We start from the raw sequence: 27,946 nt of genomic DNA, 5'->3' as shown, positions 1-27,946 counted from the left end.
ATCGAGGGCAAAAGAAGAAGGGGACGACAGAGAATGAGGTGGCTGGATGGAGTCACTGAAGCAGTCGGTGCAAACTTAAATGGACTCCGGGGAATGGTAGAGGACAGGAAGGCCTGGAGGATCATTGTCCATGGGGTCGCGATGGGTCGGACACGACTTCGCACATAACAACAGAGTGTAAATATTTGAAAAATGAAATCGCTTTTTAAAAAATGGGCTAGAGATGTTTTAAACGAGTCCTGTTCCAAATGCCGCCTTTCCTAGGAATTTGTGGCGCAGACTTTATTCTCCTCCGCATGCCTGCCTTGCAGAACGTCCTCCCTCCCTCTCGCTGTTATGTCTGAAGGTTCGGTGAATACAGTCACAGAAAACAGGCCTCTTTATATTAGTAATAACAACTCCCAACTCCAGCAATACCGAACAAGAAACTAGGGGGAAAATTGCAACTTATATATGCTTTCAGATGGCCCGCCAAGAGCCCTGATTGGCCCTTAACGGAGCCTCCGGATTGGCCCATAAACTTCTTTAGTTCTCAGTGTCTATCGGTAGGTTCTCTGAAGGGCTGTTTTGCATCAGGTCTCTCATAACCCCGTTTTATCCACGTACAATCCACTCTCTCTTCTTGACAATGGATTCTTTGACCCAGAGAGAAAGCAAATTTTGTGGGGAATGCAGCATAAATTTAACTCAGGCCCCAAGCGTTCCCTGGTTCTCCCTTTGTTTCCCTCCACATTGGTGAGGCGTAATTTTTTTTTAAATGGAAAAGACAGAGCTACTCTTCACTTTGCCGTATTAACTGGATCAACCTGTCCTGCTGCTTTTTGCAGCTGGGTGTCGGTGAGCTCTCGGCAAGAGAGTTCTTCGCATCGTCTTGGCCGCTGTGGCTGAATCATCCACCAGTTTCTGTTGTGTTGACGTGCAAGTTTAAAGGTCCCTCTGTTTCGATCTCCCTCCACAAACCTGGAGTCCTGGGTGCAATTCTGGAGGCCTCACTTCAAAAAGGACATGGACAAAATGGAGGGGGGGGGGCAGAGGAGAGCGCCAAGGATGATCCGGGGCCTTGGGACTAAGCCCTAGAAGGAAAGGTTGAGGGACATGGGGATGTTCAGCATGGAGAAGAGGAGATTGAGAGGGGACAGGATGGCTCTCTTGAAGTATCTCAAAGGTTGTCACTTGGAGGAAGGCACGGAGCAGTTCCCTGTTGGCAGCAGAGGACAGGACCTGCCGAATGGCTTTAAACTACATTATTTTATTATTTATTTATTTTGTTACATTTCTATACTGCCCTCTATTATTATTATTCTATGATTCTATGTTATACTATTTATACCAGCACAAATATTTCGGGACAAAGGGCTAGTATGATGTAGAGAACGCATGTGTATATATGCTTACCTGCTAAGCAAGGTGGGGGAAAGGTGGGTAGACGTGATAGAATGGAGGAAATTTAGATGTTGGTGGGACAGAGTGATTTTATTGGAAAGGGAAGCATTGGATATATGACCTTTGACCTGGATGTGACATCAGAGTCCTGCTGCAGTCCCGCCTGTCCTCAAGCTCCACCCTCACCAGACTCCGCCTCCAATATCTCCACCACTGCTGTGGTGGCTCTGCAGCGCCAGAACTGTAGGTGGCCAAAGGTGGTACTGCAGTTCCACTTCTGAAAATATTTGGAAGTATAACTCTGGCAGATTCTCAGAAGGTATTTAGATGACTGACTACAAATTCTATGAGTCAGGGATAAGAGTTCCCTGTGGCACAGAACTGCTGACTTCTCCGCACGTGAGCAAATTATGCAGAATAAAACTGATCTTGGTGATACTGCACGTGGGTTGCGAAATCCCACTCATCTTGCAGAATTTGGATTGCCTTGGCACAGGAACAGGGCTTTTGATTTATTCATTGATGGATTTATTTTGGTGCAAAGCACAGACATCTCTGTGCATGGATTTTATGTGACATGCATTTCGTGGCATGCAAATACATGCATGTATGGGAAACAGGGCTTCCTCATTTCAGCTTTTTGCCTTGTAAGAGCAGAAAGGCAGGACAGACATTTTGCAATTTAAATAGAATCTCTTTTTCAATATCACTGGTGGTTGTTTTTAGCAGAACGATTTAAGACAAATGGAGCTCAAAGGGACATAAAAGCTCTTATAGGTGCTGAAAGAAGGCCAGGATTCAGGAGAATTTATGCACACAGAGACTCTGCTTTTCTCTAAGGAACCCCAATGCAGTGTACAGTAGCCTTTCCCCACAAAAGGACCCTTGTGAGACAGGTGGGGCTGAGAGAACTCTCGAGAGAACTGAGACTGACCCAGGGTCACCCAGCTGGCTCCACATGGAGGAGAAGTGGGGAATCAAAACTGGTTCTTCAGATTAGAATCCCCTACTCTTAACTCATACGCCACACTGGCTCTCCCCACCATAGGCACCTTGTGATGCAGATGGGGCTGAGAGAGTTCTGAGAGCTGGTGGGGAGTGACTCAAGGTCACCCAGCAGGCTTCATGTGCAGGGGATTGCCTGGTTGGGAACCCCCTGAAGATATAGGGATGGAGCCTGGGGAGGACAGGGGCCTCAGTAGAGTACAATGCCACAGAGTCCATGCTCTCAAGCAGCCATTTTGTGTAGGGTAGCGGTCCCCAACCTTTCTCAGGTCAGGGACCGCCTCCGGGGTGAGGGGAGAGCCGATGGCCCGGGTGCTGTGAAAACGTGCATGCGCAGTTGCCGCACATGCGCGTTTTCACCACCAGGGGGGAGGCGGGTGCAGCTGCCAGCGGCCCGGTACCGTGGCCTTTGCGGCCCAACACCGGGCCAGGGACCGGGGGTTGATGACCCCTGCTGTAGGGGAACTGGTCTTTGTAGTCTGGACATGAGCTGGGGAACAGGAAGCTGGGCTGGAGGGACTACCCACTCCTGAAGTTGGCATGCTCATTCCCCTCCCCCTTTGATTCCCTGCTATGGGATCATTTGTGCTCAGGTGTTGTGGCTCTTTCTTCTGGGCCACTGGACTACCCTGCGATAATAAGAACCATTCCGCAGGAAACTGAGTTGTGTAAAGAAGTGGGGGGAGGATTTTGCTTCTATAATTGCCGTGCTTTTATGCTTGCGTTTGTCTTTGGCAACACAGGAGCCTTGGGAAACTATTTGAACCTGAGGAAACGTTTTGAACCTGAGGAAACGTCCAAGTTTCCAGCCAGGATGCCTTTTTCTGGAAGATTTGCCATGGAACAGGACTCCTAAAAGTTACTGCAGAGATGATTCGTGGCATTAAATATTGAGGGGAACTGGAGAGATATCTCTCAGAATTAGAACTGTAAGAAGAAGAGGAGTTGGTTTTTAACCCCCCCCCCCTTTTCACCACCCGAAGGAGGCTCAAAGCAACTGACGATCGCCTTCCCTTTCCTCTCCCCACAACAGAGGGAGGTGGGGCTGAGAGAGCTCTGAAAGAACTGATTGGTGAGAACAGCTCTATCAGGGCTGTGAGGAGCCCAAGGTCACCCAGCTGGCTGCTTGTGGTGGAGGAGTGGGGAATCAAACCCAGTTTGGCAGATTAGAACTTCCGCTCTTAAACACACTACACCAAACTGGGTCGCTAAACAGATCAGACCCCTTGGGGGAGGCTGCTTTGAGAGGTGGACACTGTGGCATCATAGTACACCCAAGTCCCTCTTCTCCCCACCCTTCTTAGGCTCCACCTCCCAAAACTCCATGAATTCCCAAATTTTTTACAGTCGGATTAGTTCACCAGTGTAATGGGCTCCCTAAGGAGGTGGCGACTCCCCGTCATTGGCGGTCTTCAAGCAGCAGCTGGACAGATCCTTCTCCTGGATGCTTGAGGCTGATCCTGCATTGATCAGGGGGTTGTACTCGATGGCCTGTCTGGCCCCTTCCAACTCTATGGTTCTATGATGATATAAGTAGCAGCTGGACAGATCCTTCTCTTGGATGCTTGAGGCTGATCCTGCACTTTGCAGGGGGTTGGACTAGATGGCCTACATGCCCCTTCCCACTCTAGGATTCTATGAACGGAGTTGACAACCCTGACTATACTGGTTAATTTTGGCCCCCAGATTGTTAAAGACAAAATGCTTCTTCCAAATGTGGTGGAAAGTTAAGTCATTGAGGGAAGGCGGATCCAAAAACGCTTAGTTGATCCTTCAGGAGTCTCTATTTTCAGGACTTTCCACCTCTGGCAAGCCTGACGGGATGTGCAAGGTGCATGTTTGCATTTAGCAACCACTGCTTAAAAAAGAAATCACTTGGGGGCTTTTTATAGCTTTCCTGTGATGGGGTGACTGGAACTTCGGGAGATCTTGTCAGGAGGGCTGAAAGGAAGGAAAACAAAAGCTCTCCTCAAAGGCTGACCTACATTTTGCACACGGGAAGGAGGAAGAAAGGCTTCCATAAAGACCCAAGGAAGATAAACAAATATTTCTTTTAAGAACATAATGTGAATTGTGGTGGGGGAGATGCAGTGTTTTGTGATGAGTGGAGGGAGCAAGGTTACCGCTGGAGATTTGCCAAAGCACACTGCTAAATAACAGTATAACAGAAGAGCCCTACTGGATCAGACTGGTGGGCCATCTAGTCCAGCCTCCTGTCTCACCCAGTGGCCAGCCAGTTCCTCTGGAGGGCCAGCAACAGGGCAGAGAGGCCGAGGCCTTCCTAAGGACATCAGGAGAGCCCTGCTGGGTCAGATCAGGGGTCCATCCAGTCCAGCCTCCTGTCTCCCCCAGGGGCCAGCCAGTTCCTCTGGAGGGCCAGCAACAGGGCAGAGAGGCCGAGGCCTTCCTAAGGACATCAGGAGAGCCCTGCTGGGTCAGATCAGGGGTCCATCCAGTCCAGCCTCCTGTCTCACACAGGGGCCAGCCAGTTCCTCTGGAGGGCCAGCAACAGGGCAGAGAGGCCGAGGCCTTCCTAAGGACATCAGAAGAGCCCTGCTGGGTCAGACCAGGGGTCCATCCAGTCCAGCCTCCTGTCTCACACAGGGGCCAGCCAGTTCCTCTGGAGGGCCAGCAACAGGGCAGAGAGGCCGAGGCCTTCCTAAGGACATCAGAAGAGCCCTGCTGGGTCAGACCAGGGGTCCATCCAGTCCAGCCTCCTGTCTCACACAGGGGCCAGCCAGTTCCTCTGGAGGGCCAACAACAGGGCAGAGAGGCCGAGGCCTTCCTAAGGACATCAGGAGAGCCCTGCTGGATCAGGCCAGGGGTCCATCCAGTCCAGCCTCCTGTCTCACACAGGGGGCAGCCAGTTCCTCTGGAGGGCCAGCAACAGGGCAGAGAGGCCGAGGCCTTCCTAAGAACATCAGGAGAGCTCTGCTGGGTCAGACCAGGGGTCCATCTAATCTGGCATCCTCTCACACAGTGGCCAACCAGGTAATCTCTGTGCATGGATTTTGTGTCACTTAGCATGCAAATACATGCATGTATGGGAAACAGGGCTTCCTCATTTCAGCTTTCTGCCTTGGGGATTCAGAGAAGGTTTCCCCACAGTCGCCGTTGCTAGTGGCCATTGTTCCTCCATGAAACTATTGAACCTCCTTTTTAATCTGTTTATGGTTTAGCAGACTGTCCCTTGGCAACCCAAGACGCTTGGCCCATCCAACCAGGAAATGGGCGATGGCCCCAGAGATGCTTGGGTATCGGGTTTCTAGCTTGGTTTGCTGTCTCTAGCTTTGGAAATACCTGGAGATTTTAGGAGTGGAGCCTGGGGAGGGCATGGTTTGGGGAGGGGAGAGACGTTGTCCATATACGATGTCATACAGGCCACCTCTACCCCCTCTCCCAACCAGCCATTCTTCTCCAGGGAAAAAAGATCTATTGTCTGAAAATCAGTTGTAATAAGAGGAGATCTCCAGATCCCACTTGGAGGTTTATCCAATTGATTGGTTAATTGGTTGATTGATTGATCGATTTATTGATTGATACCCCACCACTCCCAGTGTGCTGGCTCAGAGTGTCTGCCAGCATTGTTGTTGAAACATACACAATAAACATCTGGAAAAAGTTCCTGACAGTCAGAGTGGTTCCTCAGTGGAACAGGCTTCCTTGGGAGGTGGTGGGTTCTCCATCTTTGAAGATGTTTACACAGAGGCTGGAGAGCCATCTGACGGAGAGGCTGATTCTGCGAAGGCAAAGGGGTGGCAGGTGACAGTGGATGAGCGAGAAGGTTGTGAGTGTCCTGCACAGTGCAGGGGGTTGGGCTAGATGACCCAGGAGGTCCCTTCCAGCTCTATGATTCTACGATCCTATGATTCTAACAGAATTTTACATGTAATATTAAAACTTTAAAAGCAGGTTAAAAACAGCCCTCCCAGTCACAGCTGAATAATCGAGCTCTTTCATTTAAGAGATTTCAGTGGACAATCCTTTGCTAGCTCTGAGTTGGGAAGTCCCTGTAGATCAGGAAGCGCATACCAGGAAGTTCCTATTCTAAATACATGTCTGCTCTGATGCCCCCTGCAGGATTTTGTTCATATTCAGTCATGAGTACTATAGGTCTTGCATCTTCTAACGCCTTGCTGGTGGCCAAAGGGGACCTGGTAGCCTACATGGCAGGGCCCCCCCCCCCCCCCCATTTAATGAATTTGCCATTCGTGCTATGACGGATACAGCTTGGTAATTATTTAGGAAATGGAATATAATTCTGCGTACTTACTGCAGCCCGCACCTTGCAGGTAATACATGAGTGATGATATTCTCCATCTCTTGCAGGTTGACCTGGAGCCAGAAGGAAAAGTATTTATAGCAATTACCCTTTCGGGCAGCTTTACTGAAGGTAAGAAGAATGCATCTCTGCTCTCCTGCCTTTATTTGGCCATTTGTTTGTTTTTTTAAGCATGTCCTAATAGGTAAATGTAAGAGCTTCTTGTGGCGCAGAGTGGTAAGGCAGCAGACATGCAGTCTGAAGCCCTGTCCATGAGGCTGGGAGTTCGATCCCAGCAGCCGGCTCAAGGTTGACTCAGCCTTCCATCCTTCCGAGGTCGGTGAAATGAGTGCCCAGCTTGCTGGGGAGTAAACGGTGATGACTGGGGAAGGCACTGGCAAACCACCCCGTATTGAGTCTGCCATGAAAACGCTGGAGGGCGTCACCCCAAGGGTCAGACATGACTCGGTGCTTGCACAGGGGATACCTTTAATATCTGAGGTTGGCAACATCGACCTACTGCCGAGAGACAGACAACCCATGCCAAGGCTCAGCATTGTGCAATCGGAGATGTTTCCATTCATTCCCCCCTCTCTTTTCACATATTAGGGAGGATACAGCTTAGGTCTGAGCAGATCATGGAGGAAGGGTCTATCAATGGCTGCTAGCCATGGTGACTAAAGGGAGCCTCCATGTGCAGAGGCAGTCAACCTCTGAATTCTAGTGCCCGGAGGTGAAATCAGGGGAGTGTCTTGACCTCTCTGCCCTGTTGTTGGCCCTCCCGAGGAAATGGTTGGGTGGGGACAGGTGACTCTTTTAACCAGTAAGGCTTCTGATTAGCCAGTCATTTGATTACCCATGCATAAACAACGTCGTTGCCGTGGTTAAGAAAAGAAGAAGAAGAAGAGTTGGTTCTTATATGCCGCTTTCCCCTACCCGGAGGCTCAAAGCGGCTTACAGTAACCTTCCCATTCCCCTCCCCACAACAGACACCCTGTGGGGTAGGTGAGGCTGAGAGAGCCCTGATATCCCTGCCCGGTCAGAACAGTTTTATCAGTGCTGTGGCGAGCCCAAGGTCACCCAGATGGCTGCATGTGGGGGACCTTGGAATCAAACCTGGCATGCCAGATTAGAAGTCCGCACTCCTAACCACTACACCAAACTGGCTCTCTAAAAAAGCAGCCTCTAATCTAGAGAACTGGGTTTGATTGCCTACTCCTCCTCCACATGCAGCCAGCTGGGTGACCTTGGGCTAGTCATGGTCCCGACAGAGCTGTTCTTGCAGAGCAGTTCTGTCAGATCTCTCTCTCAGCTCCACCTCCCTCGCAGGGATAGGGCGTCTGTTGTGGGGAGAGAAAAGGAAGGCGAGGCACTATGAGACTGCTTTGGGTCCTAAAAAGCGGGGCCCAAAAACCAGCTATTCTTCATCCTCGACCTCCCACCCACCCAAACAGTACCTCTCTTTCCCCGTCTTGTACCGTTTCCGAATCACTCTTTGAGAGCTGAGCATTAAAGGTGAGTCATTTGCAGCCTCAGAGGCTCCATCACACCTTCAGTGCCCTCCGCAGGAACTTCTGATTCAGCTGGGGAAGAAAATGAAACGCAAGTCTGGGCCTGTTCCTTTTTTCTTCTTCCCGTCTCACTCCTGCTATGAAATCCCAGGAGATTTCTAGGAAGCCTGGCAGAGGGTTCTGAGTACAAGAAGCTGAAGCCGCCACGGGTGTCTCTTGGTGGTAGTTTCCACCCCGGGTTATGCTATTAAAGTGGGCTCGGAGTTCTCCAACTATTATAAGCGCTATCGAGAAAACAGAGATGGGAAAATGGCTGCTTTGGAGGGCGGACCTCCCCAAGCCCCGCCCTCTCCAAGCCACACCCACCAAACTCCAGGCCTTCCCCAAGCCAGAACTGGCCGCCCTACGTACTGTGCGGCATTCCCTTCCACAACCAAGCTAAAGAGAGCTCAGTTCTCTGCGGAGGCTCTCTCTCTCTCTTAAAATCCTTCCAGGATAATATATTCTGGACTTCATGCAGGAAGACTCAGCATTTCCAGAAGACACGTGCGAGGACTACAGAACCGGCACCCCTTTCCCGAGCACGGCACAGCCTCCTGCATGAAATATTCAGGACCCGGTGTTATAAAAATTGCATTAGCCGCCCCCCTGCTCCCTTTCCGAGATCACCCTCCTGGCTCTGTGTGTCGCCAAGAACGCCGGTTCGCCTTGGTCTTCAGCCAGCCACGGAACGCAGAGTCGAAAGTCGACACCACCCAAAAACGTACATTTGCATATCCTAGCAAGGAGGTTCATGAGAAAGCAGCAGTCACCTGGGAAGCTTCCCTTCCCAATCGCAGCTCAATCATTGGCTTACTGGGAAATGAGGGTGCTTTGGAATATTCAAGGCTTTTGCATGCACTGAACAGACACAAAACTACCCTGCTGAATCAGAATCTTGCTCCATCAACATTCTGGAAGTTGCTCCTCAGCAAAATGAAGAAGACCCCGCTTTTTAATACCCAAAGGAGTCTCAAAGGGGCTTACAGTTGCCTGCCCTTCCTCTCCCCATAACAGACACCCTGCAAGGCAGGTGAGCTTGGGAGAGCTCTGAGAGAACTGAGACTGCCCCAAGGTCATCCTGCAGGCCTCAAGTGCCTCAAAGGAGCTTATAATTTCCTACCCTTCTTCTCCCCACAGCAGATAGGCTGAGGCTGAGAGAGCTTTGAAAGAACTGGGGCTGGCCCAAGGTCTCCCATTGCACCTCATGTGTCTCAAAGGGGCTTACAATTGCCTATGCTTCCTCTCTCCACAACAGTTTGTTGTTATGTGAGAAGTCGTGTCCGACCCATCGCAACCCCATGGACAATGATCCTCCAGGCCTTCCTGTCCTCTACCATTCCCCGGAGTCCATTTAAGTTTGCACCGACTGCTTCAGTGACTCCATCCAGCCGCCTCATTCTCTGTCGTCCCCTTCTTCTTTTGCCCTCGATCGCTCCCAGCATTAGGCTCTTCTCCAGGGAGTCCTTCCTTCTCATGAGGTGGCCAAAGTTTTTGAGATACTCTGTGAAATAGGTGAAGCTGAGAGAGCTCCAAAAGAACTGGGACTGCCCAAGGTCAAGCAACTGGATGCATATGAAAACATGGGAAATCAAGCCCAGTTCTTCCAATTAGAGCCTGCCGCTCTCAAGAGGGCCTCCCCCCCCCCATCTTCTGGGATATCCGTAGGGGCCAGACTCTAACTAAACCTTGGACTCACTTATACCAAGATGATTTATGGGACTCAAACCGAGTCCATTTTAAAAACTCAAGGAAGGACTCAACGTTTGAAGTCTTTCCCAACACGGAGCTTGCAACCCTATGCATCACTGAATACTCACCTCACCCAACCTGGTGATGTAATAAATTTTGTTGGTCTATAAAGTAGCTCTGGATTGCAGTTTAATTTTACTGCAACAGACTAATAGGGCTACCCGGTGGGAATTCGTATTATTTACTTTATTTATCTCCTGAAAGGCATACTAGATGACTTATAAACTGAAAATGCAAGGCATCAACTTCCATTAGTTTGTCGAGCTCCAGGGTGAGAAGAAGAAGAAGAAGAAGAAGAAGAAGAAGAAGAAGAAGAAGAAGAAGAAGAAGAAGAAGAAGAAGAATTGTCTTCCCTTTCCCTTCCCCACAACAGACACCCTGTGAGGTGGGTGAGGCTGAAAGAGCCCTGATATTACTGAAGAAGAAGAAGAAGAAGAAGAAGAGTTGGTTTTTATATGCCACTTTTCTCTATTCGAAGGAGGCTCAAAGCAGCTTACAATCTCCTTCCCTTTCCTCTCCCCACAACAGACACCCTGTGAGGGAGGGGAGGCTGAGAGAGCCCTGATATTACTGAAGAAGAAGAAGAAGAGTTGGTTCTTATATCAAGAGTTGATTCCTGCAAAGCCATTCAGAAAGTGGGACAGGTTTGTGTGTTTGTGGACACCCGGAACGTCGCTATAGAAGCAGGCAAGGCATCTTGAGCCATGAAGGAAGCATCACACCTACGCCAAGATTATGGAAACGAGTCCCCAAAGGTTTTGATCTAAATATGAAAGTGGATCCGGGGTGGTGGGGAGAGAGCGGCTGCTTTTCCTCTCGTGTGTAGGAGTCGATGCCGGAGAGGGAAGAGATAAACAGCATGCAGCCACAGAAACCTGCGGCGCATTCTTGTCCTCCCTGTCAGATAGAAATGGCAGCTAACCAGTGGGAAATATGCGGCTGTGCTATCTGGGGCAGGGCACGTTTGGGAGTTGGGCTCCCTGGGAAGAACTCAGATGTGGGGAAGAGGCTTGGTGAGTCAGGTGGAAGGCATTGGCATTTTGTAAGGGGGCAGGTGAGGCCGTTTCCCCAACTAGGCAGAAGCAACAGAACCAAGTTTCAGGCCAGTGGTACCTTTAAGTCCCATACAGTTTAATTCGGCTGTATCTTCTTCTTCTTCTTCTTCTTCTTCTTCTTCAATTTATTGCCTGCCACTCTCACCATGCCAGCTCGTGGCAGGCTGCATAAAGAGTTCAATACAATAAATACGATCCCCAATAAAAAACCCATCAAAAAGCCTTACACTCTGCTACTGCCAACTGCTTAGTGATCCCTGGCCTCAACCAGGGACACAGGTTTCTCCATCCTGGCCCCCCCCTGGTGGAACGGGCTCCCGGAGGAGATCAGAGCCATGATGGAACTTTAACAGTTCCGCAGGGCCTTCAAAAGGGAGCTCTTCTGCCAGGCTTTTGGTTGAGGTCGACCTGAATTGAATCACTTCCCATTGGCCCCTGAGCCCCCCTCCCATGAGAACCACCACCGACATGTCCACCCTACAGGTCCTTCAGTACGTTATAGTTAAAACTGGATGTTCACATCATGTTTGTTCCTTTATGTTAATGTTCTCCTGTTATGACTCTTTCACTACTGTTCAATTTATCATGTTATCTGTAATGCTTTTATTCCAGTTCCATGTAAACTGTCCTGAGCCTCAGGGGAGGGCGGTATATAAATATACATATGACTAGATAGATAGATAGATAGATAGATAGATAGATAGATAGATAGATAGATAGATAGATAGATAGATAGATAGATAGATAGATAGATAGATAGATAGATAGATAGATAGATAGATAGATAGGAAGGAAGGAAGGAAGGAAGGAAGGAAGGAAGGAAGGAAGGAAGGAAGGAAGGAAGGAAGGAAGGCTGGATAGATAGATAGATAGATAGATAGATAGATAGATAGATAGATAGATAGATAGATAGATAGATAGATAGATAGATAGATAGATAGATAGATAGATAGATAGGAAGGAAGGAAGGAAGGAAGGAAGGAAGGAAGGAAGGAAGGAAGGAAGGAAGGAAGGCTGGATAGATAGATAGATAGATAGATAGATAGATAGATAGATAGATAGATAGATAGATAGATAGATAGATAGATAGATAGATAGATAGATAGATAGATAGATAGAATCACAAAAATACAAAACCATCTGACGGAAATAATAACAGACTATCTTAACAACCCCATTAACAGCCAGGGTGGCGAGGGGAGGGGTGTGACAACCAGCCATGCCAATAGATGGATTGGCATGGGAGCATATCTCCAAGGGGGGAGCCCCATTCTGATCTTCTACTGGCACCAGCCTCAACCATAGACCTGGCGGAAGAGCTCAGTTTCACAGGCCCTGCAAAAAGCCGAAAGCTCTTTGTTGGTCTTAAAGGTGCCGCTGGGCTCAAACTGTATTCTGTTGCTTCAGACCAGCACAGTGACACACCCACTGTTGAGTTAATGGACCAAAAACTGACACTCCTCATTTCCTCGCAAGACATTAGACTTACTGTTTTCAGTTAAAGCAAGGTGGACCATTGGGTTAAGTCTGTCTGCAGTAGTAGAAAACAGGAAGAATCCAGGGCCTATTCTGCACACAATAGATAATGCACTTTAAATGCACTTTAGAAGTAGATTATCCTGTTCTGCACTGGAAAATCCAGCTGCCAAAATACATTGAAAGTGCATTATCCAATGTGTGTAGAATGGGCCCAGGACTCAGGATAATCTACTTCTAATATGCATTGAGTAAGAGCCTCTTATGGTGCAGAATGGTAAAGCAGCAGACATGCTGTCTGAACCTCTGCCCATGAGGCTGGGAGTCGGTAAAATGAGTACCCAGCTTGCTGCTGGGGGGTAAATGGTAATGACTGGGGAAGGCACTGGCAAACCACCCCGTATTGAGTCTGCCATGAAAACACTAGAGGGCATCACCCCAAGGGACAGACATGACTCGGTGCTTGCATAGGGGATACCTTTACCTAATATGCATTGAAATTGCATTACCCAATGTGTGCATAATACGCCTAGGAGCACCTTTAAGACTAACAAACATTGTAGTAAGGTAGGAACTTTTGTGAATCACGGCTCATTTCCAAGAAGAAGAGAAGAAGAAGAGTTGGTTCTTATATGCTGCTTTTCCCTACCCGAAGGAGGCTCAAAGCGGCTTACAGTCGCCTTCCCTTTCCTCTCCCCACAACAGACACCCTGTGGGGTGGGTGAGGCTGAGAGATCCCTGATATCACTGCTCGGTCAGAACAGTTTTATCAGTGCCGTGGCGAGCCCAAGGTCACCCAGCTGGCTGCATGTGGGGGAGTGCAGATTTAAACCCGGCATGCCAGATTAGAAGTCCGCACTCCTAACCACTACACCAAGCTGGCTCTCCTTTCCTGATTTACAGAGGCACTTGGGTCGCCATCTGCACGATCTAGGCAGAGATCGAAATCTCCTTACAGTGTCCCTTCAGCTCTTGTCGGAAATGTCATATGAATATTCAGCACGGCCGTGACTTGGCATTTGTGGGCAGTACCCGGTGTTAAGAACAATCCAATATTCTCTGCCGCATCAGGCTCTTGTGTAGGGGGCCGTCTCTGTCATTTCTCCTGTACTCTCTCATCATCCCATCCCATTAGGTTTTAGAAGGTCCCTGCTCTTAGACGACGGGCACTTCCAATTGTTTTGGGGGTGAGAACTCATTCCTTTTGTGGGAAGAATGGATCTGAATGTTGGAATTGCAATCAGCAAGTAATTTGTCGAAAGCAACCCAGGAGGGCTGTCGTTAAGCTGTTTAAGCAGTTGAGCGGCACCTTTGTGCTCACTAGTGGTGCTGGGTGGTCAGTGCTGGGAACTGCAGCCATGAGCAGTGGTAATTTTCATCATATGCTCTGGGGATTCCTTTGTTTACCGTGGGCTCCCACCCACTTCCCCTTTCTTTAGGAAAAGCAGCTCAGTGTGTATGCCTTACAGGGAAGCAGGCAAGCAGCCATGAAGCTTAGATCTCTGCCTCTGCTGATGTGTGACATGTAGTCTGCCTTCAGCCTAGCCACAAGAGGCTTGCAATGTACTCCTTTTGTAGGGAGACTGAAGCAGACGAAGATGATATATGTTTGCAAATAATCTTTCCCAGTAAAGATTACATCTGGAACTATATCTGCTAGATATCGGGGGGGGGGGGATTTCACAGAGTAGGTCAGCAATGGAATGGGCTGCCTAAGGAGGAGGTGAGCTCCCCCTCACTGGTGGTCTTCAAGCAGCGGCTGGACAGATCCTTCTCTTGGATGCTTGAGGCTGATCCTACATTGAGCAGAGGGTGGGACTAGATGGTCCGCATAGCTCTATGAAATCAACAGCTGGGGAGGAAAAGAGACACCTATAATGCATGCAATTATCTCCAGACATTTCACAATGTGTCGGAGAGGAGCCCTGCAATTTTAACATGTTGTTCCGAACAGCGCACCTCGAAATTTGAGCTACAGGTCTGGATGGGAGGAGCCACGGATGGGCCTGTGCTGTTCTAAAAGCCGTTCCTTGTTTACTCGATGCAAATATTGAATCAATAGAAATAGATAATAGTCAATTGATTTAACTGAACGGTGCCCTTGCATTTGAGCCTGTGGCAGCTTCCCTATCCGAATGATTTATTGCATCCTGAGAGCAGCACTAATAATCCTGTTTAGGATTGCTCAGCAAAGCAGGAAAGGAGAGCTGCCCAGGCAGTGCCTAGAAACCAGTGTGAGGATTGTGAGTGGGGGCAGGGGAGGCTGCATTACTTTGCACAAAAAAGGAAATGACACAGGTCATAGAGTTTCCAGTAATTTCTAGAGCTACCTGTTGGTGACTCTAGGTCTGCAGAAATCCCAAGGAAATGATATGCAAGATCCAGGTTTGCTGACAAGGATATTTTAATAAGCAGTGATCGAGCTTTCAGAAATGGAATCACAGAATCCTAGAGTTGGGAGCCACCTCATGAGAAGGAAGGACTCCCTGGAGAAGAGCCTAATGCTGGGAGCGATCAAGGGCAAAAGAAGAAGGGGACGACAGAGAATGAGGCGGCTGGATGGAGTCAATGAAGCAGGCGGTGCAAACTTAAATGGACTCCGGGGAATGGTAGAGGACAGGAAGGCCTGGAGGATCATTGTCCATGGGCTCGCGATGGGTCAGACACGACTTTGCACCTAACAACAACAACAGAGTTGGGAGTGGCCATCTAGCCTGACCCCCTGCTCAAGGCAGAATCAGCCTCAAGCATCCAGCCGCTGTCCAGCCGCTGCTTGAAGATGGCCAGTGAAGGGGACATGATCCCTGTAGTCTGGAGGTGAGCTGTAATTCTGGGAGATCTCCAGGCCCCACCTAGAAGCTGACTCTCTGTCTTCAGACCAGGTTCCCCGTGTACATCCCTCCCTCCCACATCCACGCTCTGTCCTCTAGGAATGCAGAGGGCATCAGGATACGGGGGGGGGGGGGGGAAACCAAAGGGTCATGTGCTGATCAGTTGTATTTACGACCTTACAGATGAATTCATCATGTGATGAATTTCTCTTTTTGGGGAGGAAACTATGGAACTTAAGAGATCGATAGCGTCCTGAGCTTATGTGCGGAATTGGTCAGAATTGCACCATTTTAAGTCCATTGCAGTCTTCAGAATTAGGCGGAAGTAACTCTGTTTAGGATTTCTCTGCAAGTCTCTCTCAAGTGTGGGATTTCACATGCCCTCGGGTTCTTATCGCAGACAGAGAATGTTTTAGCTGCCAAGAGCATGTCTCACAGTTTGATATCTAGGGTATGTTTGTTTTTCTGAGGTAAAAAAGAGAGTTTTGTAGAGAAAAGTTTCGAGGCCAGCATATTTCTGAAGAAGCAAAATATATCTCCCAAACAACATGGATTTGGTGGCTTACAAACTTTTGTTGTGTCTATAAAGGTAAAGGTAGTTCCTACCGTACTACGTTTGGTAAATGTGCTCCTGGGCCTATTATGCACACATTGGATAATGCACTTTCAATGCATATTAGGTAAAGGTAAAGGTATCCCCTGTGCAAGCAACGAGTCATGTCTGACCCTTGGGGTGACGCCCTCCAGCGTTTTCATGGCAGACTCAATACGGGGTGGTTTGCCAGTGCCTTCCCCAGTCATTACCGTTTACCCCCCAGCAAGCTGGGTACTCATTTTACCGACCTCGGAAGGATGGAAGGCTGAGTCAACCTTGAGCCGGCTGCTGGGATCGAACTCCCAACCTCATGAGCAAAGCTTTCAGGCGGCTGCCTTACCACTCTGCGCCACAAGAGGCTCTTTTGTATCTCATTATGGATGCTAATTTGATAACCTTGACATTGAGATACCCATCTTTGCCCTTCCTCTCTTCTGATAAGAAGAAGGAGGAGGAGGGAGAGGGAGAAGGAGAAGGAGGAGAAGAAGAAGGTGAGAGAGGGAGAAGAAGATAAATAAGATTTTGTACTTGGCTTTTTCACTACCCGAAGAATTCTTGAAGTGGCTTCCAATCGCCTTCCCTTCCTCTCCCCACAACAAACACCCAGTGAGCTAGATGAGGCTGAGAGAACTTTGACTGGCCAAAAGTCACCCTGCAGGCTTCTTGTGGAGAAGGAATGGAAGGATGGAAGGCTGAGTCAACCCTGAGCCGGCTGCTGGGATCGAACTCCCAGCCTCATGGGCACAGCTTTCAGACTGCATGTCTGCTGCCTTACCACTCTGCGCCACAAGAGAGCAGTATAGAAATTTAATAAATAATAACAAATCCAGGATCCCTTCCCCAGCCCATCCCGATTTGTGGGGTTTCCTAGCGTGACTTTCCAAGCATGACTTAGGACCCCCCTCCCTCCCTGAGCTCTTAAAGCAAACTGGTTTGCAAACTGGTCATCCCCTGGATGGATGCCTGGATGTCTCTCAAGGTGTCCGCAGACACAATGGCTCATTGTGGAAAGGGGAAGCATGGACAGAGCAGATTAAAAATAGCCCTTCTGTGAGAACAGGGAAGGGCGTAATGATGGGGGATAAGGGCCATAGCTCAGCCCCATCGAAGCCGTCTGGCGCTTCCTGTGAATTCTAAGAAAAACCCAGAGGAAGGATGTCGTCCGTAAGATTTCAGAGACTTAAATGGATGAGACGGAAATCGTGGCCCAGCCCCTCTTAAGGCAAACGTCCTGGAGTCTAGGCAGGGAGCTGGAACCAGCAGTAATATGGACGACAGCCAGCTGGGCATAGCGGTTAAGAGCAGCAACGGCCTCTAAAATGACCAGGCTCCAAAGCATTTTGTTTGGATGCACACTTTTCTTGGATGCTTTTAGGATGCTCTGGGCTGATCCTGCGTTGAGCAGGGGGTTGGACTAGATGGCCTGTGTGGCCCCTTCCAACTCTATGATTCTATGATTCTATGGCCTGTATGGCCCCTTCCAACTCTGTGATTCTACGATTCTATGTTTCCTCCTACCCCTCCATCGCTCCGCCTGGGAGATTGCAAAGGCAAATTATACAGAAGAAGCACAATGAAATCAGAGTCTAGTCGCACCTTTTTTAAAGACCAACGAAGATTTATTCAGGGTGTGAGCTTTTGAGTGCAAGCACACTTTGTCAGACTAAAGCCCACACCCTGAATAAATCTTTGTTGGTCTTAAAGTTGCTTCTGGACTCTGATTTTATTGTACTACTTCAGACCAACATGGCTACCCATTTGAATCTATACCCGAGGGAATGCCTACCACTCTACGCCCCTCGCAGGGCCTTACGCTCTGTGGGTGAGAACCTGTTGGTCATCCCTGGCCCTAAGGAAGCACGCCTAGCCTCGACCAGGGCCAGGGCCTTTTCTGTCCTGGCCCCTACCTGGTGGAATGAGCTCCCGGGTGATCTGCGGGCCCTGCGGGATTTGTCAGCTTTCCGCAGGGCCTGTAAAACGGAGCTCTTCCACCAGGTCTATGGTTGAGGCTGGGATCAGCGAATCAGGGACTTCGCTCCCCCCCTAGGAGTTGGAGTGTACGCTACTCCCCTATCCTTTCCTCTTCACCTCTTTGATAATTGGGGGAGGGATGGGATTTTTAGCCGTCGTGTTAGTAGATTGATGGTTTAATGGGAATTTTAATGGGGTTCGTTGTTGTGACCCACCTCGAGCCTGTCGGGAGAGGCGAGAAAAAAATCTAAATCTAATAATGATAATGATAATGGTAATGGTAATGGTAATGGTAATGGTAATGGTAATGGTAATGGTAATGGTAATGGTAATGGTAATAGTAGTAGTAGTAGTAGTAGTAGTAGTAGTAGTAGTAGTAGTAATAATAATAATAATAATAATAATAATAATAATAATAATAATAATATACAGAAGCTTTCACACTGAGTTTGGGAGTCCTGGGTGTCAAAAGGGGATTGGGGGCTGGGAGAAGAGGAGAAAGAAGAGATGATGGGATAATTTTCCAGGGCTGAGCTACGTTGAAAAGAAATAATGTCAAACTTCAAGATGAGCCGTTTTTGAAGAAGAGAAGACTTGGTTCTTATATGCCGCTTTTCCCTACCCGCTCAAAGCGGCTTACAGTCGCCTTCCCTTTCCTCTCCCCATAACAGACACCCTGTGAGGTGGGTGAGGCTGAGAGAGCCCTGATATTCTGCTCGGTCAGAACAGTTTTATCAGTGCCGTGGCGAGCCCAAGGTCACCCAGCTGGTTGCATGTGGGGGAGTGCAGAATCGAACCAGGCATGCCAGATTAGAAGTCCACACTCCTAACCACTACACCAAACTGGCTCTCCAGTTTTTCTTCACTGTCCCGTAAAAAACAAATGTCTTTGTGTCCACAGGAACACTCCAGCGGGACCGGCTTTTTAAAAACTTCACCCGGAAACGCCAACGGGCCATGCGCAGAAGAGTCCACCAAGTCAACGGACACAAGTTTATGGCCACGTATTTGCGACAGCCCACGTACTGTTCGCACTGCCGGGAGTTCATCTGGTAAGAACAGCTTAAGGACTGGCACCGGCCTTCCCCTCTGCCATGATCCCTATTCATCCCGAATCTGATGCCCACATGGATCTTTCACTTTGCAAGTCTTAGCGGAAGCCAGGGGTGGCTACACTGTGCTTCTCCAGATGTCTATGGACTACAATTCCCATGAGCCATGCTGATACAGGCTCATGGGAATTGTAGCCCATGGACATCTGGAGAGTCACAGTTTGGCCACCCCTGGATGAAGCGCTTCGTCTGCCCTCCTGTCTTGAGATTGGAAGTCACCAGTGGAAATTTCACTGATGCAAGTTGTCCAAACTATTTTTTTTGGGGGGGGGGGGGAGAAGTAACAAAGAAGTTGCTTCTTCTCACATCAAAATCACAAGATGTCATAGTCCCCTTGTATACGGCACTGGTCAGACCACACCTGGAGTCCTGTGCGCAGTTCTGGAGGCCTCATTTCAAGAAGGACGTAGATAAAATTGAAAGGGTACAGAGGAGAGCGACGAGGATGATCTGGGGCCAAGGGACCAAGCCCTGTGAAGATAGGTTGAGGGACTTGGGAATGTTCAGCCTGGAGAAAAGGAGGTTGAGAGGGGACATGATAGCCCTCTTTAAGTATTTGAAAGGTTGTCACTTGGAGGAGGGCAGGATGCTGTTCCCATTGGCTGAAGAGGAGAGGACACACAGTAATGGGTTTAAACTTCAAGTACAACGATATAGGCTAGATATCAGGAAAAAAATGTTCACAGTCAGAGTAGTTCAGCAGTGGAATAGGCTGCCTAAGGAGGTGGGGAGCTCCCCCTCACTGGCAGTCTTCAAGCAAAGGTTGGATACACACTTTTCTTGGATGCTTTAGGATGCTTAGGGCTGATCCTGCTTTAAGCAGGGGGTTGGACTAGATGGCCTGTGTGGCCCTTTCCAACTCTATGATTCTATGACTCTATGGTTCTATGATCTACCACTGGGGATTTGGAAGTGGCTTCGTGCACTGCAGCCAAATAGCCCAGCTCAGCCTGGACTCATCTGAGCTCGGGAGCTCGCAAGATTGGCCATGGTGAGACTGCCAAGGAAGGTGATGGCAAACCACCTCTGAACATGTCTTGCTGGGGTCACCATCCATTGGTATGCCTTGACTGCACCTTCTGCTTCCTGTTCACGGTGACAGAGTGTTTCATAAGAACCTAAGAGAAGCCATGCTTGAGCAGGCCAATGGCCCATCCCATCCAAGACTCTGTGTCACGTAGTGGCCAAAATCCAGGTGCCATCAGGAGGTCCACCAGCAGGCCCAGAATTCCAAGACTCTGTGTCACGTAGTGGCCAAAATCCAGGTGCCATCAGGAGGTCCACCAGCAGGCCCAGAATTCCAGAAGTCCTCCCACACTTGGCCCCCTAAGCACCAAGAAGACAGAGCATCACTGCTCCAGACATAGGAACGTAAGGGAAGCCATGTTGGATCAGGCCAGTGGTCCATCCAGACCAATGCTCTTGTCACATAGTGGTCAGCCTGAGAACATGAGCGTTCAAGTATATAGTTCTTTCTTTCTTTCTTTCTTTCTTTCTTTCTTTCTTTCTTTCTTTCTTTCTTTCTTTCTTTCTTTCTTGGTTCTGCTAAAGCTCTCTCAGTCGCACCTACCTCTCAGGGTGTCTGTTGTGGGGAGAGGAAGCAAAAGGTGTTTGTAAACCTCCTGTGATTCCTTTGGTAATGAAAAGTAGGATATTAAAAAAAAACAGCTCTTCTCTTCTTTCATGTTGGCCATAAAGCAGTGTAACATAGAACTGAGTGCTAAAGGGAACAAAACACTTGCTTGTGAAACTCCTGCAGATTTGGTGGAGGTGCCCAGGAAGGGTGGAATTTGGGGAGGAGAGGGGGCTCCATAGAGCCCACCTTAAGGAACTGCTGTTTCCTCCAGGGGAACTGACCTCTGTAGACTGGAGACCATCCAGGTGAAAGAGAGAATTTACATCTGAGCCTTTATATTTATCAAACTCACACATTATCTGTTTTTCCTCTTGTCCAGGGGCGTATTTGGGAAGCAAGGATACCAGTGTCAAGGTACAATGCTTTATTGGTTAAATTACATATTGCAAGTTTGGCATTTTCTATCCCTATTGAAATGAATTGGAATCCGGAGCTTGTCTTTATTCTCATTTTTCTCAGTTCGCCGTTCCTGATGCTTCTGGAGTGTGTGTATGTCTCTATTCTACATGTGTTTGGCTCTCTCTACTGGTCAGTTCTATAATACATTGCTTCATGTCTGGCATAATACTGTGGCTTTTATGCCAGCCATAAAGCAGTGTAAGACTGAATTGACCACTAGGGGGAGCAATACACAGGAGGAATGGGAAGAGGGGGGGCAGAGGCTCTGAATTCCCAGGTTCCATTTAAATAAATACACCATTCTCTTGCCCTTTTTGATGCAAAGATGTAAGGGCAAGGCATTAACACAGAGCTATAAAGAGCAAGGTGTTTGTTCGCAACAAAAGGGACAACAGGCTTCCTTTTGGGAAATGAAAGCTAGGAATCGGATGGACCCAATAGTCAGATTATTATTGTGGTAGGGCTCAACACAATCAATCGCCAATTTAAAAAACACCCTGAAAATCCTTAGTGGTGCAGGTTGGGGGAATGAAGACGGTTGCCGGAGTCCATGGCAGGGAAAATGCAGGGAAAGCTACAATCTGGGAGCCAGACAGCCATTGTGCTGTATCGGCAACTGCAGCAGCTGCGGGGTAAACACACCAGCCTGTCCCTGTGTACTAAGTCCCTTACCGCTGAATGTTCGTTTCCATGGCTTCCAGTAAAACTTCTGTGTCCTTTTGTGTTCCAGTTTGCACGTGTGTTGTGCACAAGCGTTGCCACCATCTCATTGTTACTGCTTGCACATGCCAGAAGAACAGCAAGAAGGCAGACACAAAGGTAAAAACCAACAATCACAGCAGTGGGGTATTTGTGGGTGGCATAGGGGGTAATTCTTAGCATCACTGTAGGACAGCAGTTCTCAAACTGGGGGTCGGGACTTCTTTGGGGGTCGAGTGACCCTTTCACAGGGGTCGTGGCAGGGCGAGCAGCCCTTCTCTCCAAGGGGGTCCCAAAGTGGCTGACATTGCTCCTCTTCCATTTCATCCACACAACACCCTTGCGGGGTAGATATAAATAGAGCGTTCATCTATCTGGAGCAGCGGAAAAGAGCAAGATGGGCTTGGTGGGACAAGAGGCAGAACTGAACTGAGAAACCCGGGAAAAAATACAATCCTGAACAATGGATCTTCATGCCATTGGCCAGTTTTGGTTTAATTTCTGCGAAAGAACCCTTGCATAATTTTATGGTTGGGGGTCACCATAACATGAGGAAGTGTATTGAAGTGTAGCAGTATTAGGAAGGTTGAGAACCACTGATGTAGGATAATATTTACCATTTAAAGGTATACTTTATCAGGGCTAGTCAACCCGTGGTCCTCCAGATGTTCATGGACTACAAATGTGGCTCATGGGAATTGTAGTCCATGAACATCTGGAGGACCACAGGTTGACTACCCCTGCTTTATATGGTCTATTTTGTGTAAAAAAAAAAAAGAGAGAGAGAAGTGCTTCAGAGGATATGTGATTGTGGTTAGATGCATTAATGTGCAGGTCCTTAAGTAACGCAAACGTGGAACTGAACAGGTTTATGAGTGACACAGAGCGCTTTCCCCAGGCAAAATGGCTCCTGCAGGAAATCAGATTTGATTACGCTTGCCCAATATTAATAAGATACAAAATCTGCACGAAGCAGATTTTTCAAAAGACATTTCTTAACCCTATTTCTTCTGCCCTTGCCTTCAGAACAAGGTAGGTCAATATGAATTCCCTTTTTTGAAAGAGGAACACAGTAGGAAAGGAAAGGAAACCTAATGATTTTGAGGCTATAGTAACCCTTGAACCGGGGTTTTTCCAAGTTATGCAAGGGAGCATGTTCAGTAAACATGTGGCTCTGGGCTTGTCAGGCAGAAAGAATATTCAGATTGCCCTGTTTTGTTTTGTCCATTGTCCTTTTAATATGCATTTAATTTTTTTTTTTTGCATTTGATTTGTAAACTGGGCTTTAAAAAAGCAAGGTTTAAAAAATTAAATACCACCTGGACTTTGGAACATGACCTCAAATCCCTGCCAGCTTATAGTGACTCTATAGGGTTTTCAAGGCAAAAGACCATTACCTGCCTCTGCTGATGATAGAATTACTGGACTCCCAATGTGCAGTTTTGTCCTCCCCTACACCCACCTCCAAAAAAGAAAATTTGGCTTTTTAAAAGGATCATTAATTAATATGTGTTCAATGCAATAGAAATAAATACAAAATAAAGAAGAATATATATGAGATGACAGCCCTCTTTAAGTATTTGAAAGGTTGTCACTTGGAGGAGGGCAGGATGCTGTTTCTGCTGGCTGCAGAGGAGAGGACACACAGTAATGGGTTTAAACTTCAAGTACAACGATATAGGCTAGATATCAGGAAAAACATTTTCACAGTCAGAGTAGTTCAGCAGTGGAATAGGCTGCCTAAGGAGGTGGTGAGCACCCCCTCACTGGCAGTCTTCAAGCAAAGGCTGGATACACACTTTTCTTGGATGCTTTAGGATGCTTAGGGCTGATCCTGCATTGAGCAGGGGGTTGGACTAGATGGCCTGTACGGCCCCTTCCAACTCTAGGATTCTATGATTCTATGATAGGTACAAGGCCTACATTCTTGGGCGTGTCACCATCAATGCAATGGTAATATTTCGCTCCTGGAGAAAACCCAGGTGTGGTATATTGCCTTTCTAGGAATGGCTGGAAAGTTATGGTAAAACCATAGTTTCCAACATGTTCTGGAGCCATGTGAGGACCTATATTTTAGCTACTTATTCCTAGCAAAGACCAAGCTGGCCTTGGTAAAAGGTAAAGGTATCCCCTGTGCAAGCACCGAGTCATGTCTGACCCTTGGGGTGACGCCCTCTAGCGTTTTCATGGCAGACTCAATACGGGGTGGTTTGCCAATGCCTTCCCCAGTCATTACCGTTTACCCCCCAGCAAGCTGGGTACTCATTTTACCGACCTCGGAAGGATGGAAGGCTGAGTCAACCTTGAGCCGGCTGCTGGGATCGAACTCCCAACCTCAAGGGCAAAGCTTTCAGACGGCTGCCTTACCACTCTGCGCCACAAGAGGCTCATCTGGCCTTGGTAACCATATGTAAAATGACCACTTGAAGGATTTTAGATACATCAGCTACATAACTGAACAGTAACGTCTCTGGTTTGTGGGTGGGGTGGCCAGCTCTGGGTTGGAAAATACCTGGAGATTTGGGCAGGGGGGGGGAGCCTGAGGAGGACAATTGGCGGGGCCTCTACCTTCCAAAGCAACCATTCTGGTGATCTCTGTCACCTGTAGATCAGTTGTAAGCTCAGGAGATCCCTAACCACTATCCGGAAGCTAGCTGCCATACTTATAGCAAATCTGTCTCTCTAACCTGATTTATGTAGATGCAAACGGGTAGCCGGGTTAATCTGAAGAAGCACAAGAAAATCAGAGTCCGGTAGCACCTTTAAGACCAAGAAAGATTTATTCAAGACGTTCGAAAGCTCACACCTTGAATAAATCTGTGTTGGTCTTAAAGGTGCTACTGAGTTTGCTGATTTATCTAATTTCTATTAGTTGTTTCCAATGATCTTTTGCCCATACCATGGGAGGGTGGAAATCTCATTTTGCATTGTTTCATTGGTGAATCTTTACCAGTAGCAGAAATGCTGAACCCTTCAGCTGAGTATATCATAGAATCATAGAGTCATAAGAGTTGGAAGGGACCTCCAGGGTCATCTAATCCAACCCCCTGCACAATGCAGGAAATCACAACTACCTGCACACCCACAGTGACCCCAGTTTCATGTCCAAGGAATCCATCCCCCTACCAAAAATCTCCAGAATCCAGCCTGGCCTGGAGGAAATTCACCTACCATCTCACAGTGGCAATCAGCAATTCCCTGGGTATGCAAGAAAGGGCCACAAGAGACAAACACTGGCACATCCTTTCCTGCTCACAATCTGCCTAAATTCCTGAAGTCCTTTTGATTAAAAAGGAGTCCACCCTTTCCAAACCAGCAGCTTGGACTGAAACCCATTGTTCCATCTATCTGTTTGTTTGGGGGAGGGAAAAAAAAACAACGATTCTCTTTTCTCTTCCTTACCTGCCAAAGTGAGATAAAGGTCAAGACAGGGATTAACCAGAGGGACAGGCATTCATTGAAATGCAAATTACAGAAGAAGGGGTCCTGTCATTGTTCAGGTTTCTTTCCCTGGAGGTTATTTTTGTTTTCCTGAGCAGAAGCTGTGGGGCATCCTGCGGCAGGGGCCTGCAGTGCAAAAGTATTCCTGTATCTTGTTAAAAGGGAAAACCACACACACCTTAAGTGAGCCTTGACATCCTTTGACTCAATTTTTCTTAGCCTTTAAGATGCTACCGGACTCTCTCTCTTTTCTGTTGATGGGGTCTTGTGGTGACTTAAAGATTTAGAGTACAATTCTAAGTATGTTTACATAGAATCATAGAATCATAGAATCATAGAGTTGGAAGGGGCCATACAGGCCATCTAGTCCAACCCCCTGCTCAATGCAGGATTAGCCCTAAGCATCCTAAAGCATCCAAGAAAAGTGTGTATCCAACCTTTGCTTGAAGACATAGAAGTAAGGGTCTTCAGTGGGATTTTCCTCCTAGGATTCGCTGGCAGGGGCTCATGGGAATTGTAGTTCATGGACATCTGGAGGGGCGCAGTTTGACTACCCCTGCTCTAGGGTTTCCAGTAGAAGTTTTTCACATTACCTACTTTATGATACTTTCAGCTGGATGTGCCGGGGATAGAACCTGGAACCTTCAGAATGCCAAATAGATACTCTACCACTGATGCTTCCTAGTTATTTCAGCCATGATGTGTTTGTGCCGAGTGCTTATAACCAAGGGGCGGCAGAAGAACATTAGCAGCATGGTGGTGTGTGCAGCCAGCTGGTCTTGCAGGTGGACCTCTTGATGTTACAGGGGTTGGCCTGGATGAACCATTGGCCTGATCCAGCATGGCTTCTCTTATGTTCTTATGTCTGGGGCAGTGATGCTTCGTCTGGAGAGCCAGTTTGGTGTAGTGGTTAGTAGTGCGGACTTCTGGCATGCTGGGTTCGATTCTGCACTCCCCCACATGCAGCCATCTGGGTGACCTTGGGCTCGCCATGGCACTGATAAAACTGTTCTGACTGAGCAGTGATATCAGGGCTCTCTCAGCCTCACCCACCCCACAGGGTGTCTGTTGTGGGGAGAGGAATGGGAAGGCGACTGTAAGCCGCTTTGAGCCTCCTTCGGGTAGGGAAAAGCGGCATATAAGAACCAACTCTTCTTCTTCTTCAGTAATCTCAGGGCTCTCTCAGCCTCATCTCCCTCACAGGGTGTCTGTTGTGGGGAGAGGAATGGGAAGGCGACTGTAAGCCGCTTTGAGCCTCCTTCGGGTAGGGAAAAGCGGCATATAAGAACCAACTCTTCTTCTTCTTCAATAATATCAGGGCTCTCTCAGCCTCACCCACCTCACAGGGTGTCTGTTGTGGGGAGAAGAAAGGGAAAGGGACCGCAAGCCGCTTTGAGCCTCCTTCGGGTAGGGAAAAGCGGCATATAAGAACCAACTCTTCTTCTTCTTCTTCTTCTTCTTGGTGCTTGGGGGGGGGCATTGTGGAAGGGGTTCTGGAGGACTGCTCCTGTTAGTAGACCTCCTGACGGCCCCTGGGTTTTGGCCACTGTGTGACACAGAGTGCTGAGCTGGGTGGGCCATTGGCCTGATCCACCATGAGTTCTCTTATGTTCCTATGTTCTCTTAACTCTTGCATTTGAGACCATTTATAAATCAGTTGGATGCCAACTGGGGGCAAAACATGAACTCCCTCCCTCCCTTTTACTTGATTTATGCCTTCCTGTGTGACCATCCTTCCGGGCTTTTCCTCTTTCCTCCTCAGATTTCCGAACAGAGGTTTGGAATTAACATTCCGCACAAGTTCCGGATCCACAACTACAAAGTGCCGACCTTCTGCGACCACTGCGGCTCCTTGCTGTGGGGCATCATGCGGCAGGGCCTGCAGTGCAAAAGTAAGCTGGGAACTCTCCGTTTTGTGCCTTTCTCCTGCCGGGTCAGCCTTTCCATCATGTCCTCGTCCATTTCAGCTGAGGCAATGAAGTGCTAAATTGTAGGCTGTTGCACTATGCGGACTCGCGTCAGCCTGAGAAACAAACTAGAAGTTACTAACTGGCAAACCGCAATTTTTATTGGCAAAGTATGCAAAAGAGGAGCAATGCAAAGTTTTATTGAGAAGAGAAATAACGATGTAAAGAAGAGAGGGGAGAGAGAGAGAGTCCTAACAGTCTAACTGACTCTTGTTCCAGAAGCAATCAGGGAGGAAATGTGCCCAAAGGATCAGGAAGTCTCCTATTGAGACACAGGAGAGAATTTGAACATCATCAGGAAGTTCCTGATCTAACTATGCTAAATACACATAGCCTCCGATGCCCCCTGCAGGATGTTCCCTGTATTACGTTCAATCATACCCACTGCAGATCTTGCATAGTCCCAACAAGCCCGTCCCCAAGCGGGCCACCCGATGATGACAATTGTGGTGCATGCTGAATGTGTTGCCACTGTGTCACCAGTGAGAAGCTCTAGGCATGGCTGCCAGCTCTGGTTCTGGAAATACCTTGAGATCTTTTTTGGGGGAGGGGGTAGAGCATGGGGAGGGGGGATTGAGGAGGGGAAGCACTTCAGGGTGCCCTAGGGTTCACCCTCCTAAGGGTCCATTGTCACCCAGGGAAGCTGATCTTGGTCATCTGGAGATCAAAGGCCATAGCAAATCTCTAGGTGCTACATGGAGGTTGGTCCTAGGCCTAAGCCTCATTTCTACTCCCTTCATCACTGCGGATTACCAGGAAGGATCCTTGCCATTAAAACCCTCCTTTTCGCTCCCCCCCTTCCATAGAATCATA

At 48.3% G+C, this 27,946-nt stretch overlaps 1 protein-coding gene across 1 annotated transcript in view; it reads left to right on the top strand.

Annotated features, from left to right (window-relative positions):
• Positions 1-27,946, top strand: part of LOC143830829 (protein kinase C eta type) — a 107,983-nt gene that overhangs the window by 31,752 nt on the left and 48,285 nt on the right. The window contains exons 2-6 of the mRNA XM_077323901.1: positions 6,718-6,781; positions 18,781-18,931; positions 20,947-20,981; positions 21,757-21,845; positions 26,929-27,058. Of these exons, the coding sequence (XP_077180016.1) occupies positions 6,718-6,781; positions 18,781-18,931; positions 20,947-20,981; positions 21,757-21,845; positions 26,929-27,058 (469 nt within the window). The remainder of the gene's footprint in view (positions 1-6,717; positions 6,782-18,780; positions 18,932-20,946; positions 20,982-21,756; positions 21,846-26,928; positions 27,059-27,946) is intronic.

This window comes from Paroedura picta, chromosome 2 (assembly GCF_049243985.1).
Source record: "Paroedura picta isolate Pp20150507F chromosome 2, Ppicta_v3.0, whole genome shotgun sequence".
Classification (NCBI taxonomy): Eukaryota; Metazoa; Chordata; class Lepidosauria; order Squamata; family Gekkonidae; genus Paroedura; species Paroedura picta.
This window is presented reverse-complemented; position numbering and strand designations above follow the sequence as displayed.